The 17240-nt window shown below is 41.7% G+C and overlaps 2 protein-coding genes and 1 long non-coding RNA gene across 6 annotated transcripts in view; 2 read left to right on the top strand and 1 right to left on the bottom strand.

The window, feature by feature from the left end:
* Nucleotides 1-3956, top strand: part of SLC25A16 (solute carrier family 25 member 16) — a 42338-nt gene extending 38382 nt beyond the window's left edge. For 2 of the 3 annotated variants that reach the window (XM_053305341.1, XM_053305342.1), the window contains exon 9: nt 1349-3956. In XM_053305341.1, the coding sequence (XP_053161316.1) occupies nt 1349-1505 (157 nt within the window). In that variant the 3' untranslated portion in view covers nt 1506-3956. The remainder of the gene's footprint in view (nt 1-1348) is intronic. The other variant, XR_008318716.1, reaches the window with a different exon arrangement.
* A 1297-nt stretch (nt 3957-5253) lies between these two features.
* LOC128349299 (uncharacterized) lies at nt 5254-15388 on the bottom strand. 2 transcript variants are annotated; one of them, XR_008318718.1, is made up of 3 exons: nt 14531-15388; nt 13999-14066; nt 5254-10874 (listed from the first exon to the last, which is right to left on the bottom strand). It is a non-coding gene; the product is annotated as an uncharacterized LOC128349299 (long non-coding RNA). The 2 variants fall into 2 exon arrangements; XR_008318719.1 differs by having other exon boundaries at nt 14838-14879.
* Nucleotides 14821-17240, top strand: part of DNA2 (DNA replication helicase/nuclease 2) — a 47835-nt gene continuing 45415 nt past the window's right edge. Inside the window, exons 1-2 of the mRNA XM_053305340.1 lie at nt 14821-15269; nt 16508-16681. Coding sequence (XP_053161315.1) covers nt 15169-15269; nt 16508-16681 — 275 coding nt within the window. The 5' untranslated portion in view covers nt 14821-15168. The remainder of the gene's footprint in view (nt 15270-16507; nt 16682-17240) is intronic.

Raw genomic sequence — 17240 nt, 5'->3', positions numbered from 1 at the left:
TTCAAGCCAATTTACATAATATGCACATTAGGCACCCAGATTTGGAAAGCCAGAATATGACAGCCCTACAAGGAAGCCTCTTTACATTCCTTTTCTGTTCAAATTGGGTTCACAGAGGGAATAATCAGGCAGGGGAGGGGGAGTGTTTTGGGGAGATCTAGAAGACTGTATGGATTTAGCCCCAATAGTCTGTCTTTTTCCTTCTGAGAAGAATCTCTTTCCAGTCCAGTGCTCCCACCCCCAACCAAAAGGGGAGGAAGATCTAGAGCAGCAGCTCCTGCTGCCATGGGAGAGTGAGTGCCAGGAAAGAGACCCCCTGCTCCCTCCCTCCTCCAGGTGGAAAGGAGATGATGGAGGGGAGGCTGGGAAGGTGCAGGGAGTAGGGGATGTCTCTTCCTGTGCCCAGGGTGGGGAAAGGAAAAATTGATGCCAGAAAACAGGAGAATAAAGTTTCCTGGGTGAATTGATGGGTCTGGAGCTCTCCATTGCTCTGTTTCCTCCACCGCAACCCCCCCTCTTCTTTCTGCACTTTTGTGCTTCAGAAGCTGCAGGAGGCATCGCTGTCGGAGGCATTGTGGAGCTTGGAGCTCATGCTGGCTGCCTCGACCACATGTAGATAAGGGGGTGGGGTGGGGGAGAGCATCCTGGATAGGATGCCCACTTTCCCTCAGAATTATGGGACTTCCCAGCCAATCCGGGACAGTTGGCAACAATAGTCCATCTCCTTACCTGCTTGTTGTGTTCATGGTCTAATTCTCATCTTCTGAAGCTTTTTCAAATATTCTTAACAGTTAGTTATGATCTGGTTATTGGATGCAGCCCTGAGGTAAAGCGAGGTGACTGTCTCAAGTGGCAGATTTGACACGCAGTTAAGGGCAGCAAAGTAGGAGGTAGCACAAAGTAGGAGGTAGCCTTGAGGCACAAGCTACCCAAAGTTTCGCTTTGTGATAATGCTCTGTGCAGTTCTTCTCAATGGAGCTTGTGTAGGAGAACTTCCTGGTGGATTCTGCCCTATATTAGGAGGAGGTGGAAGTGAGATGGTTTGGCAGGTCTTTTCTACAGGCTGTATTGTTTTCCATGTATTCCTATAGGAAAAAGATTTGATCCACCTCCAAAGTTTGGGATCCCTTGTTAAGTTATTTAGCTTCTCTTCTGCACATGGCATGATCCAGGGAACGGAGTGCTCCATATGAGAAAATGTTTCCGAACTCTGAGTTTTTAGTAGCAGCTTTCTAAGAAGTTTAAACATGCTGTACAATTTTTGCTTTTAAGGACTTTTTTAAAAGCCAGAAAATTGAAAATGCCTTGATTTTAAAAATATTAAGATTTATTCTGTATTTATTTATAGAACAATGGTACAGACATTGAAGTATGTTTATGGAAACCATGGAATACGAAGAGGGTTATATCGTGGATTATCTCTGAACTACATTCGTTGTATTCCTTCACAGGCTGTTGCCTTCACCACTTATGAACTTATGAAACAGTTCTTGCACCTTAATTAAAGACGCTTAAATTTAATAGAAAAACACTTCCATATTGTGTTTTTCTATAAAAATTCCTATTTCAAATAATTGTCATTGAGGAACCACTGATATTTATAGCACTTTCTTTGCTAAAAGAAATACAGTGCAAAAATTGGAGGGTGCTCAACAAGATGGGTAATGTATGGGTTATTTAATGTTTGGGATCCTAGATGGAATGAAAAATAAATTTGGTAAACTGAAACTTATCATGAAGAAAATTAATTTTTATGGCTTCCAGGCCACTGCATTTTTTGTATTCCATTTCAAGTATTTTTTTTTCTTTTACCTTGAGAGTTCAATATCTCCTTTTCTAAAGAGTTGGCTAATGCCTTAACAAAAATACATTGCTTGGAATATATTGGAAACTCCTTTCACTGAACTCAGTTGGACTTGCTTCCATGCAAATGAGTTTAGGGCTGAGGTGTCCTTCTGTAATCCATTAACTACTTACTTCAGAGTCTTTTACTGAAGTTCCATTCATGGATTGGAGTCTAACTTTGTTTCCCAGATTTTCTATGTAGAAAACTGGCTATATAAGGGTTACCTTATAAGTTTATGCTACAAAACTCTTTGACTGAGATCCAAAGTGCTGCTTAGGTTTTTTTCAAGGAGCTTTTTCTACCCCAATTGCTTGTTTTACATTTTTCTTTGAACAATTGATTTTGTGCCATATTGCTAACTAGTTCTGGATTTCCTGAAGAGCAAAACTATACCTGATCCTGGGGTTCCATGAGGAGGAGTTTATGGTAGGTTTTTGTTTTCTAATTAGTAGTCCCATGGGTGGCTTTGAAGATTTGCGAAGTACCTCACCCCAAACTTCTGTTAGTTCTGTGGCAGGGTTGGGGGAAAGAGAGGTAAAGCTTCCTGGATTTCTAAAGTAGTCACATGGAGCTGGTTTTTTTTTTTTTTTAAAGCAGAATGGGGAAGCTAATAATATATATCTGAGATCTCATTTGGCCCTAAGTTTTAAACATAGTTTCCTGTGCCGCATGGGGAGCTGCTGCTAAAAAACCCACACCAAAATTGTCTAGTGCCTCCATTAGTTCATGAATGAACTTTATGGTAGTTTGGATACTGGCCCTTATATTTATGTACTACTAAATACTTGTGTATTTTATTAATTTCAACGGAAACACTATATGTGATGAATTCATTAAACTCTCATTATAAAAAGCAAAATGTATAAATGTTTTGAAGTTATCAGAACAAATGGCTTACATTTGAATTATAATATTCAATTGAGCTCCTAAAATGAAATTAAGAGGGCATGAACAAATAATCAGTATGGGTCCAAATCTCAGAAAACATTATACCTCTTGCAGGACATGTGCATCTGCGACACTACTGAAAGCTGAGGCTATTCTATGATTTTTAGCATCCTCTATGAATGTCTTTGCATGTGTTCTATTTTATCGGATGGAGAGCATATTGTTACATATGGACAAAGGTACACACACTCTTCCAGTGGAAGGAGGAAATAGAAAGTTTTATTAACAAAAGGATAATACTAGAAGGCAACAACTCTGAACCAATTTCAAGCAGAAACTGTAGCTATAACTGCAGTAGGCGTGTGCACATGCAGCCTGTACAGTATTTTACCACACTGATGTCACCATATTTTTGTGCCTTCTGTTACAACCCCTCCGGATGTAGGGTACAACTTTATTACTCTTTAGTTTCTCAACCATGAAAATAGACCACACCAATAATGGAAGACTGGACTTTTCAGTCAAGTTCTGCCTATACTACATATTATTGCATCACAGTGGGGACAGGCTTGATACCCAATGTGTGCATGGTTATGCCCTTTCAAGGAGAACTGTTCACATCTGACAAAAAAAATCAATCCTGTCACATGGCGTTAACAACTGTGGGCAATTTGGATGATTACAACTGAGTCAAGATAGTTAGGCATGGGTGAATCTTGCCTACCCATCTCCCTTTGTTAGCAGTATTCCAATGTCGCCTTCCTACTGTAAGTTGATGTTAAAAAGGTTTATTTGATTCAAACAGAATCTACATTAATAAAATCAGAACATGAACAGATCTTAAATTTTAAAACTATGGCAATACATTTCACTAATTTTACTGTGAAATGATGTAACTTATTTATTTATTGTAAATACTGTACATGGATACTAGCAACAGCTAGGTTATCAAAACTAACAGATGTAAGATGGATATTGCATATGGTCCACAACTGGGACATATACTCAAATTCTGTGGCTTGATTTTTTTAAGTGAAAGTTTATCTTTTTAGATATTGTCAAATTATACATGTCATTATTGGCAGAAATGTAATTACTGTGTATTAAAATAAGTCTTGAAAAGCAATACAACTGAACATACCAGCCAACATAAATGCATGTTTGGAATTATGTCTTCCTCTTATCCAGGCTTATGGTGTTTAATTAAACGATCTTAAAGTGATGGCAGTTAAATGTTGTGTTTCTTCTGGATTTCACTAAAGAGGACATACACATGTCCTCTAAACATCCCAACAGTTTGATCTGATATTCTTCAGGGCAAGAAAGGACCAGAGGCCAAGTGTTGTTTCCTGGGCCCAGTACAAATCTGTAATATGTGCCCCCTACCTTTTATATTTAGAGCGTGAGAGTGTGTGTGAGAGAGAAACAAGTCATTTTTTTCCAGGCACTATTCTGTCTCTGTATAAGCTCTTTGTGCAACCTGCGTGGAGAGCCAGCGTGGTGTAGTGGTTAGAGTGCTGGACTAGGACTGGGGAGACCAGAGTTCAAATCCTTATTCAGCCATGATACTAGCTGGGTGACTCTGGGCCAGTCACTTCTCTCTCAGCCTAACCTACTTCACAGGGTTGTTGTGAGGAGAAACTCAAGTATGTAGTACACCGCTCTAGGCTCCTTGGAGGAAGAGCGGGATATAAATGTAAAAATAAACCTGTGGACCAGGTCAAACTCATTTATTATTCCTAAAGCCTTAGAATCAACTGCACAAGCATGCACTCTTTAAAGAAAGACCCTGGACCTGCAAAAAAACTCATAGTTCAGAATGTTGCTTGTTCAGCTCCAGTAAGTTTAACCCCATATAGGCATACCTGCCGACATTTCCCTGATGAAATATGAACATACCTTTGAATGTGTACAGGGTGTGGCCAAGCAACTTGGGAGATGTGTTCTACAACTTGGGAGATGTGTTCTTGTCATTTTAATGACAAGCATGCCACAAATAGAAAGCATGTGATAAAGTGCATGCAATAAAGTGCATGCAGAGCAATTATTCCAGATCACCAAAGCAGGTGAGCCAAGGTAGTACAAAACTGCCCATAAATATTGTTAAGCATTATCTAAAATTGAGCCTCAGTTTTTTCCTCATGGTAATGAGGTTGCAGATTGGATGGGGCCCTCCTGAATGTCTGGGCCCCTCCTACCACTGCATAATTGGGCCTTGGTATTATATTGTATAATATAATGTAGAGCCTCTGTTTGTGTATTCCCTATGCATTCCCACACTCTTTGAGCTATCGGGACCAAACTTGGCAAAGTGACTTTCTAGGACCCTACCAGTAATGTACCCAGGGACCCGACAACCACCCTGCAGAGACAGATGGATGGATATACAGTGAGTAGAGCCCAAAAAACCCAAGAAATGCCAGGTACACTGTGTTAGTAATATAAAACTAAAACAAAACACTTAGAACAGAAATTAAAAACAAATCAGAGTGAAACAATAATTTCACAGACTAAAAACAAATAGTTGAAAATTAATTTTAATTAAAAGCCTGAGAAAACAGGTGTGCCTTAAAGGTCTTTTTAAAAGTAACCAGAGATGGAGAAGCTCTTATTTTGACAGAGAGTGCATTCTAAAGTCCTGGGGCAGCCACAATTGTGTCCCTACAACTGTACCTGATTTGGTTCATACTGGTCCAGGTATTGTGAAGTTGATGGGGGTGGGGATACACAGACACACAATGCCAGGTGATCTCATAAACCTACTGGAAAGTAGGCTAAAAAGACACAAGGAATGAACCATAACTATTTATCATGTTAAAACATCAGCACTGCTTTAAGTTAAGTTTATGCATAACCCCTGAAATCAGTATGCGTACTTACAATTAATACGTGAAACCATTACACATTAAGAATCTGTGCAACAACTGAATAAACTTAAGTTAAATAAAACCAGTTATTTTCAGTGTTAAGAAGGTGCAGGAACATTTTCTTTCCTCTCCCATGTCACCAGAAGTGAAGCACCTCACTGCAAAACAACAAATAAGAGGGGTAAGTGTGATTTTGCTCTCATATTTTTCCAAAGTAGGTCTGAGTGGTGGCAGCAGAGATACCTGGAGATAGGGTGACCCTCACAGGGTAGAGCCACTTTCTATCCCCATCAATTTCTCCAGAACCTCTTGGCATGAAGAACTCAGTTGTAAAATTGGTGGTTGAGGGGAGTGAGGTTAGAGAATATTAGAATAATGCATTAACACTGTGAGAAAAACTGACCTAAGACCTGGCAGAGGTTGTAGGAAGCTGAAATGGAGATTGTGGGTGACAGGTTAATTGTCACTAAAGTGCTGAAATGTGCAAAGTCAGCCTGGAGTGCCACTCTAAAAACAGAAAAAGTATTAACTTTTCCATAAACTTAAAGCAGAAATAGAATAAAACTAAAAATGCCATGATTTATTGGAAATCACTTGACTAAAAACCCTCTTCAGCTCCTTATTTTGCTCCAAATTCATTTCCCTTCTTGTCAGGGATGTAAACCAAATAATCCAAAGAGATCCTCTCTTAGGCACAGATTACAGATACTGGCTGACATGACAAAAATTACTCAAACCAGTCCTGTTGAAATTAAATATGTATACAATTTTAATTTCAACCTATTGTAAACATGAAGTTTAAATAAAATTGTGGCTTGACCACTTTCTTTATAATCTGTTTTTATTTTCTGAAACATTACAAAGAACCTATACCCAAAATGTCATGAACAGTAATCAAAACGAGAAAGACAGGCACAGAGACACGGGATCACACCCAAGGCTTTTATTATAGAGGATTTTTACATTTATATTCCACTCTTCCTCCAAGGAGCTCAGAGCGATGTACATGGTTATGTTTATCCTCACAACAACTCTGTGAGATAAGTTAGGCTGAGAGGAAAGTGCCTAAAGTCATCCAGTGCGTTTAATGGCTGAATGGGGATTTGAACTCAGGTCTTCCTGGTCCTAGTTCAGCACTCTAACCACTACACCACACTGGTTCTACTACACCATTGTAATGCAGAATATCTTACAACTGTTTCAGAAATATATAAAATATAAAGGAATTCACTTATATTACGTAGTGTTCATTAGAATCAACACTAAATGTGACATTGGGGAGGGTACTGGATTGCCAATACTGTAATAATAAATTTCCTCCACAAACTATGGAAATTAGATAGACAAAAAACCTGCTGGTTTAAACCAGGCTTAAAGCTTGCTTGCCTTTGATGCACCAACTTGCCTTTGATGTACTCACACGGACACCGTGGGCCATCTTTACTGGTGCCAGGCACTCCATCGTCCCCATTTTTAGTTGGGCCTCAAAGTCCAAGGAGACGCATGGTGCATGGAGGGAAGTTGGAAGCAATCACAATTGGTGGTGACATTGTACAATATCATTCCTGATTACATGGCACATCACTTAAGGCTTAGGTTTCAATTTTCTAGCTTCGTAGAGCTTGAGAAACAATGAGATAGCCTTAACTCTCGTCTTAAACCAGCAATGTTTTTGACTATCTAATAAATAAATTGGCCCAGCAACAGTTTTATGTATTGGCGAAAGTACTATTATGATTGTGGAAATTGCTACTAGGCTATAAGGGGAAAGGCCTTGCAGGGAGTGGGCAGGCTCCCCCCCCCATATATTTTCTTGGAGAACAAAAAAGAAAATAACTAGTTCTTGCTTTTTAGTTCTGGGCTTCTGGTATTAGTACAAAGGCTTAGAGAAAATTGATAAGGAGAAAATTAATGTCTTGCTCCCTTTCTTCCCATTACAAGCACTAACCACTGACACAAAAAAGCAGATTTCTAGTACTTTCTTCCATTGTCAATTATATCCAACTGGCCATGGCTGCATTATTTGACTAGTTACTTAGGTGGACAGGTTTTTACAATTGGTTTTCCTGGTCAATTGGCATGTGCTTGAATAAAAATTATTTTAAGTTACTATTTTTATGATGCTACATGTTTGTTTAGGTGTGTCAATGTTTCATGGTTCTTCCTAGGTTACAGTGCTTAACTTTCTCTGGAATGGGTCCTATGTGCAGGACTAGCCCGTCTGTATAGGCAACCTAGGTGGTTGTTTAGAACACAAAATTTTAAGGGTTGCTGCCACCACCACCCCACTATAGCCCATGATGGAGGCAGCCAGAAAGTGGCCCCATCTTCCATCAGGTTTCACGGTGGCTCTCACAAGTGGAGTGAGTGGGAGGAGATGAGGGGAAAGATTGTGAGGCAGCCACAAGCCCTGCAGTGGCATGCTGGGAGGGGGCCTCTGGGCGAGCGGAGGAACCTGGCAGCCTGGCTGGGAGCACCCCTGCAGAGGTGCCATGGCTCAGGTTTTGGTGACCACTGAGGAGAGGCCCTATATGCTGGGGGCATTTGTTGCAGAAGCTGCTACAGCCAGGCCTTTCCTGTGTCATGCTGGCCTCCTCGTCCTTTCCGCAGGGCTGAAGAGGCACACTGGGACTTTTGTGGTTCCCCCATGTTGAGGGCCTGAGTGTCCCAAGATGAGGTGGGTGTGGATGTGGAAGGGGGTGAAGTGCGGCAGGGGGAGGGAGGATATTCCCATAAAGAGATTAGCCAAAGATGGGGCAATCCAATCTTCCCATAAAGAGATTAGCCAAAGATGGGGCAATAGGACTACCCATCACCACACCCTGAATCTGCATAAAAATTGCTGATTGAATCTAAAGTAATTCTTCTCCAAAATTATATCCAATAACTGTAACAAAAACCATGTAGGAGAATTTTTAACATGTCTTGAATCAAATGTATCTTCTGCTACTAACCTAGCCTCATCATGAGGTGTATTTGTATATAATGATGTGACATCCATCGTGAGAAGTATAGAACCTGCTGGCACTAACTTATTCTCAACCAAACTAATAAAGTCTGTAGTATCTCTAATATATGAAGGAATCTGTTTAACAAAAGGTCAAAGTAGGTTATCCAGATATTGAGCTAATGGTTCAAGCAACGAGTTATTCCATGATATTATGGGCCTTCCTGGTGGAGGAAAACCTATCTTATGTATTTTAGGCAGAATATAAAAAACGGGCACCCTAGGATAATCATTTAGTAAATGTCTAAACAGATTCATATCTATAGATCCCATATTAAACTCCTCCTGTAAAGTTATTTTAATGATATTATGAATATGGTTTGTTGGATCATGGGGTATCGATAGATATGCTTCACGATCTGACAACAGCCTATGAACCTCCTGCAAATAGTCTTTTACATTCATAATTACTAGAGCCCCATTTTAAAAATTAATGTTCTATCTTCCATCAATTCTTTAAGAAGGCCCCATTGTTTCTTGGTGAAATTATAATACGATGCCTGCCGTGCTCTTTCCAATTGCGCTACTTCTCTAAGAACTATCTGACTAAAGACATTAATAGATGGTTTATCAGTATTGGGACTAAATTTAGATTTAGATTTGAACAATGTTCAAAGATTTAGATTTAGATTTGAACCTCTAGGACTCTGAATTACCAAAAAAAGGCTTAAAGTTTAACCATTCTTATCAGTTTAAATATATCAATTCTACTTTGAAAAGACTCATATTTAGCCATAGGTACATAACCTATGCCATAATTAAGCACTTCTAAATGTTCCTGAGACAAATGTCTATTTGATAAGTTAATCACTAAATTTTTCTCCTTCCCCTTTGGGAACGCCACTGAAAATCCTGTGTTGTACTTCTTTTCACTGCTCTATCTAATCTACCCCTTCCTCGAAACTCATCCCCTGAAGTAGCTGCCAATTCCTCAGTGGAATCGTACTGAGATGTACTAGGTCCTGCCAGGACACTGATTTCCAGTATGGTCGGGATCTTCCATTGTTCCTATTGCTAACTGTCCATTTATAAACATACCCATTAGAATAATCTTGAGCATCCCTGGAAAAGTTTTTCTTCTTTAGTTCCTTTAATTGTTCCATATACTGTTTTAATTCTGTGTAAATATCCTTAATTTGTATATCAAAATCATCCTTAACCATCTCTTCCTCCAACTGATTAACCATATTAACTATTGTGTTGTCAATTGATGCCACTTCTTCCCTAGATTTCTCTATTATTAACAAATCTAGTGAACATTTATTCAGTATGGAGGCCCGTTTGCTACGAAATTCATCATTATCAACAAATAAAGCTGGAGGTTTTTGAATTCTTAAGCCTCTTGGAATTCTATTGGATTTACAATAATCATTCAAGAACATTGCATGCAACTGATATTTCATTCTTTTCTTCCTTAAATTGATTAACCTAACCCATTTCTCATTAAAACCATCTTTTTCAGTATCCAAAGAAAAAAATACCACCCAATGAATAAAGCGTAAACAAATACAAAAAACAATAGTGACCAGTATACGTATCAAATATCACTTCATTTTTGACAAGGTTTCACAATATATCCTCATTTCACAATAAGCTTCTTCAGAAGTAAATGAACAATTATGTAATACAATCGTGATAAACTTCCACTTACTAAATATAAATCACTTCTCTCTGGTGTATGGAATTCTTCATTACTTCCTCCAAACGCATTTCTCCAATTCCTCAAAAGGAGTGTGAATTTATTTCCAAAAGTTCTTAAGCTCTTCCAAGGGAATTTGAAAAAGTCCTTGTAGATTTTTTTTTTAAATTTACATTTTATATCCCGCTCTTCCTGCAAGGAGCCCAGAGCAGTGTACTACATACTTGAATTTCTCCTCACAACAACCCTGTGAAGTAGGTTAGGCTGAGAGAGAAGTGACTGGCCCAGAGTCACCCAGCAAGTCTCATGGCTGAATGGAGATTTGAACTCAGGTCTCCCTGGTCCTAATCCAGCACTCTAACCACTACACCACACTGGCTCTCTTTGAGTTGCTACAAAGCACAAAGCACACATTAAAGAAAACATTTTATACAAAATAACACAAATTACATATATAAGCATCAAAGATAATTACCCAATGAGTGCAACAATTCGTAAAGCTGCCGCCGAAGCCTGACACTTAGTCTTTATCAAGCCAACTTGAATAAACAGACCAAACTCTCTTCCTCCAACTTGACAGCACTCTCAATTATTCACAGCTGTTGAACCTTCTACATCTGCCCCTATCTGGCAATCATCACACATTATTAGGGCACCACAGTTACAAAAAGCAAGATAGATCCAAATTCACATTTAAACCATGGGGTTGCAATGTTGCTTCTGTTATGCACACTACTCCTGGCTGCCAGGCACATTCAGGACTCCACACTTCTCTGCTGGCTTTGATCCCCAGCCACACTGGGACTCGCCCTTTCATCAGCTGCCGCCCAGACAGCCAGATCGCTCCTTTTTCTGCTCTGGGAGGGGCAGGTGTGTGTAGTCAAGGCACTCCAGAGGCCCTTGGCTGCAGCAGCCCAGTAGTGGTGTGCCCGGAACCGCACCTCCGCGGTCCGGCACTGGAGAAGGGGTCTCTTTAAGGGCGGAGGAGGGTGTACTTACCCCTCCTGCTGCTTTTCCTCCTCCAGCGCTCCCGGTTTTGTAAGCATCTGGGGCAGCAGGGTACCTTCCTTCCGCCCCTTCCCATTCCTCGTCAAAAGGCTTCAAAAGCCTCACTGAGAGTGCGCACATCCGACATCATCATCATTATTATTATTACATTTATATCCTGCTCTTCCTCCAAGGAGCCCAGAGCGGTGTACTACATACTTGAGTTTCTCTTTCACAACAACCCTGTGAAGTAGGTTAGGCTGAGAGAGAAGTGACTGGCCCAGAGTCACCCAGCTAGTTTCATGGCTGAATGTGGATTTGAACTTGGGTCTCCCCGGTCCTAGTCCAGCACTCTAACCACTGCACCAAGCTGACTCTCTCTCTGACATGTGCACGTGACGCACACGCAGTGAGGTCTTTGAAGCCTTTTGATGAGGAACAGGGGAAGGGGAGGCAGGAAGGTACCTTGTGGCCCCAAATGCTTACAAAACTGGGAGTGCTGGAGAGGAGAAAGCGACGGGAGGGGTGAGTACACCATCCCCCGCCCTTAAAGGCCCACTCCCCGGCATAGAACCACTGAACTGGCCCCAGGTCCGGAGGCCCTTAGAATGGGCTCTGGACTGGTCCGTGCACAACCCTACAGCCCACCCACCCTGGGTGCTCGGAAGGGAATGGCAGCACTGTTGCCAGGATGATCTCCACCCACCTTTTTGGCTCCAAGGTTGAGTGGGAGGCTGAGGTTTGCCAGATGGCAGCAGCTGGCTTGTCTCAATGAGCATGGTGATCAAAAATGGGGAAGCTTGGTACAATTAAAGGAACCGGAAGGCTGGAAATGCACTTCTGAACTTCTAATTTTTCTCTACACTGAATGTGGTGGGCAGGGGCATAACTACCGTTAGGCAAGAGGAGGCGGCTGCCTGGGGGCCCCCACGCCTCGAGGGGCCCCCCAGAGGCAAGTCACATGTGAAGTGTGTGTATCAGCGAAGGGCCCATTTTAAAATTTTGTCTCTGGGCCCACTCCAGCCTTGTTATGCCCTTGGTGGTGGGAAAGGGGTGCCAAAATTATGAGGCAGGGTTCAGCATCCGGGGCTCTTTATTTTGGAAAAGAGGCGACTAAGGGGAGACAGGACTGAGGTGTATAAAACTATTCATGAAGTGGAGAGAGTGGACAGAGAGAAATTTATCTCACACACAACACTAGAACCAGGGGTCATCCCATGAAACTGAGGGCTGCGAATATTAGGACCCACAAAAGGAAATACTTTTGTTATCTTATGAAACAGGGCTGGGAATTTTAGGACCAACAAAAGGAAGTACTTTTTCACACAGTGCATAATTAACCTATGGCATTCTTTGCTACAGGAAGTGGTGATGGCCACTAGCTTGGATGGCTTTCAAAGGGACTTGGGCAAATCAATGATTACTAGTAGTGGCTGTGGGCCACCTCCAGCCTGAAAAGCAGGAAGCCTCTCAATACCAATTGCAGGGGAGCAACAGCAGGAAAGAGAGCATGCACATAGCTGTGGGCTCCCAGAGGCATCTGGTGGGCCACTGTGTGAAACAGGATGCTAGATAGGCTTTGGGCCTAATCCAGCAGGGCTGTTCTTATGTTAAATCATACTTTGCCTTGGTGTTACACCGTGTTCAGAGAATCCGCAGGAGTGTCATTTCTATTATCCAAATCCTCTTAGTTTATAGGTCATTTCAGTAACATTCCTTGCTTTAGTTTCTCATTTAGTTTCTTTTGGTAGCTTGTACTGTACTTTAAAATTCGGAAAACTACAGCATTTGATAAGCAGGTTTACATGATGCATTTAAAGCATGAAATACATCATGCCCCTGTGCCTTGAGGCTAAACACAAACCAGCATTTTAAATGTGTCATCTTCATCTGTGCATATAGCAGTATAAGTGAGCTTAGTATTAATATATTTTGTTCATCAAATGTATGTCCACATGCATATGAATTTCCTTTTCTGGAACAAAATTCCCCTCCACACTTATTCTATGGTTATTGGATAACATTTATGCACTAAAAACTAGGCCATCACCTAATTAGAGAAAGTTTATTGCTCAATGATGAGTTTTAGTCAATTAATTGACTAAATTTTATATGAGTAAAAACAAATAGTTTGGGAACAAATAGTTCTGAAGTATTAACCTTTGTTTTTAGGTGATGTGTGCAGTCACCACCAGCTTAGAAATGGCATTTTTACTGTGCAAGAGAGATGAAAGAATATTTCTCAAGGGAGTGCTTAAGAAGAGACCATGTCTCAAGATGCTTGTAAACCTTTATTGAGCCCAAGGCATTTCAGCCAAAGGTCTTCCTCAGGGGCAATGATAAAGTAACCACCTTACAAGAAATATCTTGATAACAGTGTTATCAAGGGACCTTGCCAGTTCCAGGTTTCACAAGTAGCTGTATTTTAAAAAAAGGTTTTGAAAAAGCTGCAGCTTGATTAATTGCACAGATCTTTTTAGTTGATTAACTGATACAAAAAACGTAAACTCTTACTAATTAACCAGTTAAACATTGCACCTTCTTACAACTGTAAAGCAAAAACCAAGAAGTACCAGTGTGGCAAGTTGCACAGCCAAGCACACATTTCCATCTTTCTAATAACCTCACCTAAACTGAGATGAGCTCTTTGAGTGGAAACCAGATGAGGAGGGTTATTTGTGAGCCAGCATGGGACTACAGTCTATACTTTACCAAGGATACACTGGGGAGCTAGTGTGCAAGAGAAAAGGACAGAAAATATTACCGTATTTGCCCGAATAGAAGATGACACTGAATTCGACTGCCCCCTTAAAACGGTATACCTGTATTTATCTGAAAAGAAAAGAAACCTGAATGTAAGACGACCTCTCGATTTCTAACGTCAAAGGACTTGGGGATGGAAACGAGACGGATTAAAAAAAATACATAAGAAGCCACCGTATATTGAGTCAGCCCATTGGTCTCTAGCTCAATACTGACTGGCAGCGGCTTCTCCAAGGTTACAGGCAGGAATCTCTCTAAGCCCAGTAAATCTTTTCTGGAAAAGTTTGTATGGTTATGTGCAAAAAGACAAGAGTATCTCTTCTAAACAGCAATGGGACAAATTTTGGAAATGGACGTTGGACGTAACCCCCCCCCATTACCTGATGTGCCTTGAAATCCCCCACCCCCGAGTTACAGTACTACCTGCATATACTTCATAACCTTGTGGGTTTCCAAATCCTTGTGTGCAAATCTTTGTAGATATATCATGTACAAACAACCACTTTGTATATAATTGTGCTTTGGCAACGTACTGTATGCTTTGGTAGTTTGTTGGTTCAATAAAAAAATCTTGTCCTATTAAAAAAAATCAAAAAAATCTTGTCCTATCTTGGAGAAGACAGAGAGAGAGGGAACTTGGAACTTTCTGCTCTTCCCTGAGAGGCTCCAATGCCATCCCCGAGGGGAATAGCTTACAGTGCTCACATGTGGTCTCCCATTCAAATGCAACCAGGGCGGACCTTGCTTAGCGGCTAAGTCATGCTTTGCTACCACAAGACCAGCTTCCCTCAGTACATAACTGTCCTGAACGCTGGCAAAACGACGTTCTCGAGAAATTACCATCTTTTTTGCTAAAAGAGCAGCCTCCGCATTCTACAACACCTTCAGTCTACGAACCCTCTAGAAAAAAGCGCCCGCGTCAACCGCAGCAGCACCCACCCACCCAAGAGGCTCAGAGAGCGCGCGCAAAGGAGGAAAGAGAAAAACGGACACACAGAGAGAGAGAAACTCCACCCCCGGCGGCCTATGAGCGTGTGCCTTTGGCGTGGGCGGGATTCCCGGCATTCGGGACTCGGGAGTTTGTCCGGGGAGCTGGTCCTTGCTGGAGCCCTTTGGCTCTGCCCCAGAACCAGTTACCAGCGCCGTCCTCCTTGTCTCTGGCGCCTTCGGCATGGATGCAGCAGGGCCGCAGGAGAAAGAAGAGCTGGATGAGGCGCTGCTGGAAGAGCTGATGGAGAGGAGCTTCTTTGCTGATCCGGCTCCGCTAGAGAGGTGCCTGCCCGGGGCTGAGTAGAACGCGCGCGCTGTGCAATATCAAACAGGGCTTTCCCCTTTCCCGCCTTCGCCGGCTGCTTGTGGGCTGGTCTTCCGAGGAGGCTCCTTTAGTCCGCCCCGTGCCCCTTGATTCTTTCTCCGTAAATGGTTCTCTGAGGCTGCTCCTCTCGCCCCGTCTTCAAGATTGCTTCAGGTCTTGGGCGCTAAGGGGAAACGAGCTAAAGAGACTGTGCAGTGGGGCCCCTGGGGGCGGGCTACTCGGTTTGGGGGAAATAATGCTGTAGGTTTCTCTGAGCCTGTAGCACGGAGCGGGGTGTAAAAGAAATGAAATGGGGAGGGGGCTTACAGGGGAGAATCTGGAGATGGGAGAAGAATTAAGAACCCCCCCGCTTGGCTGCCCATTCATCCTGCAAATGCTGTCTCCGCCCCCCCCCCAGTGTTTCAAGACAAAAATGGGTTTGAAATCACAAGTTTGACTAGACTTATCTATATGTTGCTTCAAGGGGAACGATTCCAAGGGTAGTGGGTGCTCCCCAAAAATATCTCCCCCACCCTGTCACGCCCACCACGTTCATCAGACTGGAACTTTAACAAAGCACCAACATATTATGACTGTATTGTCTATGGTCTTGGTATAATGGCTACTGAAAAAAGGTTTTGACAAAAACTGTTTTCAACCTTTCTTGAGCTGAGGAAAGTTGTAAATGGATTTGTTTTTTGTTGCCACAGGCATATCCAGCTTCATTAATACTGTAAATAAACTAACATTATTTGCCGTCTCCCTAAGTATCTAATGTGTAGAAAAAGCCTCATTCCTCTTATGATGTTCTTTGTCACCCTTTTGCTCCTCCAAACTAGTTGTTCTATAATTGCCCCTGTACTACATTGACCAACACACGTGACTACCAAACATTACTTTGCTTTGGCATAGATGGATGTAATGGTATTCTCTGATATTTCCTATCTGAATTAATATGCAGTCCTATGATACAGTAAAGACTGATGTGGAGAAAGAAGCCAGAGTTACTAGTACTATTTCTTTCTGTGCGTAGCACTTCTACTTTAATGTAGTATTTACTTATTTATTTGATGTTTATACCACCCTTCCAAAATGGCTCATTAATGTATGATGTGAGATTCATGGATTGTATTCTCTGTGACCCCTTTTTCTATTATAAACTGTGTGTTTCTTCTCTGTTGTATATGTATGTATTATAATGCAACTGTAATTATAGGTTTCCAAAGAGAATAGTTGGCTTCCCTGATACAGTGCTCAACAATGGTTTGAACAATAGATACTGCGTCTTACAAGTTCAGGAAAAAGGCGATCTTGAGAAACATCTGATAATCACAGCTTCTTCTTCACTTGATGATTGGGATACAGAACTGTGCATTTTAAGGAATGACTGGTAACTGCTTTGTAAACATAAATGATGTGAAGTGGCGGGAAGTATATTATTTATTATTGTTGCTGCACAGTTTCTAAGGCTGTATTCAGATACTTGTATGCTTACCTTGCCCTTTCCCCCTCATATGCCGTCCGTGATTGGAAACTTCTAGTCATAGTTATTGGCAAACCATAGTGTGATGTGTCTGAACCTGGCAAGATATGGCTTATTCAAAACACAGTCAATCTATGGTTAGGGATCTTGGTCTGTAGGCAACTATAGCCCTAGTTATACATTTTGTCCAATACATGTACAATCTGTGCACAGTGTGTGCACATACAGATGTGTACACCCTGGTTGTCAAACTGTGGTCTTCCAGCTGGAGGGCTGCACTTTGACATTCCTGGGTATGCACATATAGTTGTTCACAGATTGGGCTGCCTGGTTCAGATGGTCCTTTGTTTGCCAGCCAGGATGTGAGTGCGCGTGTCCTCTGTCCTGGAGCTTCTTTCCTTAGTGTGTGTGTGTGTGTGTGTGTGTGTGTGTGTGTGGTGGGGGTCATCTGAACCACTTCTCTACA

This window comes from Hemicordylus capensis, chromosome 3 (genome assembly GCF_027244095.1).
Source record: "Hemicordylus capensis ecotype Gifberg chromosome 3, rHemCap1.1.pri, whole genome shotgun sequence".
NCBI lineage: Eukaryota > Metazoa > Chordata > Lepidosauria > Squamata > Cordylidae > Hemicordylus > Hemicordylus capensis.
The sequence above is the reverse complement of the archived record's forward strand: the minus strand, read 5'-3'. Positions and strand labels throughout refer to the sequence as shown.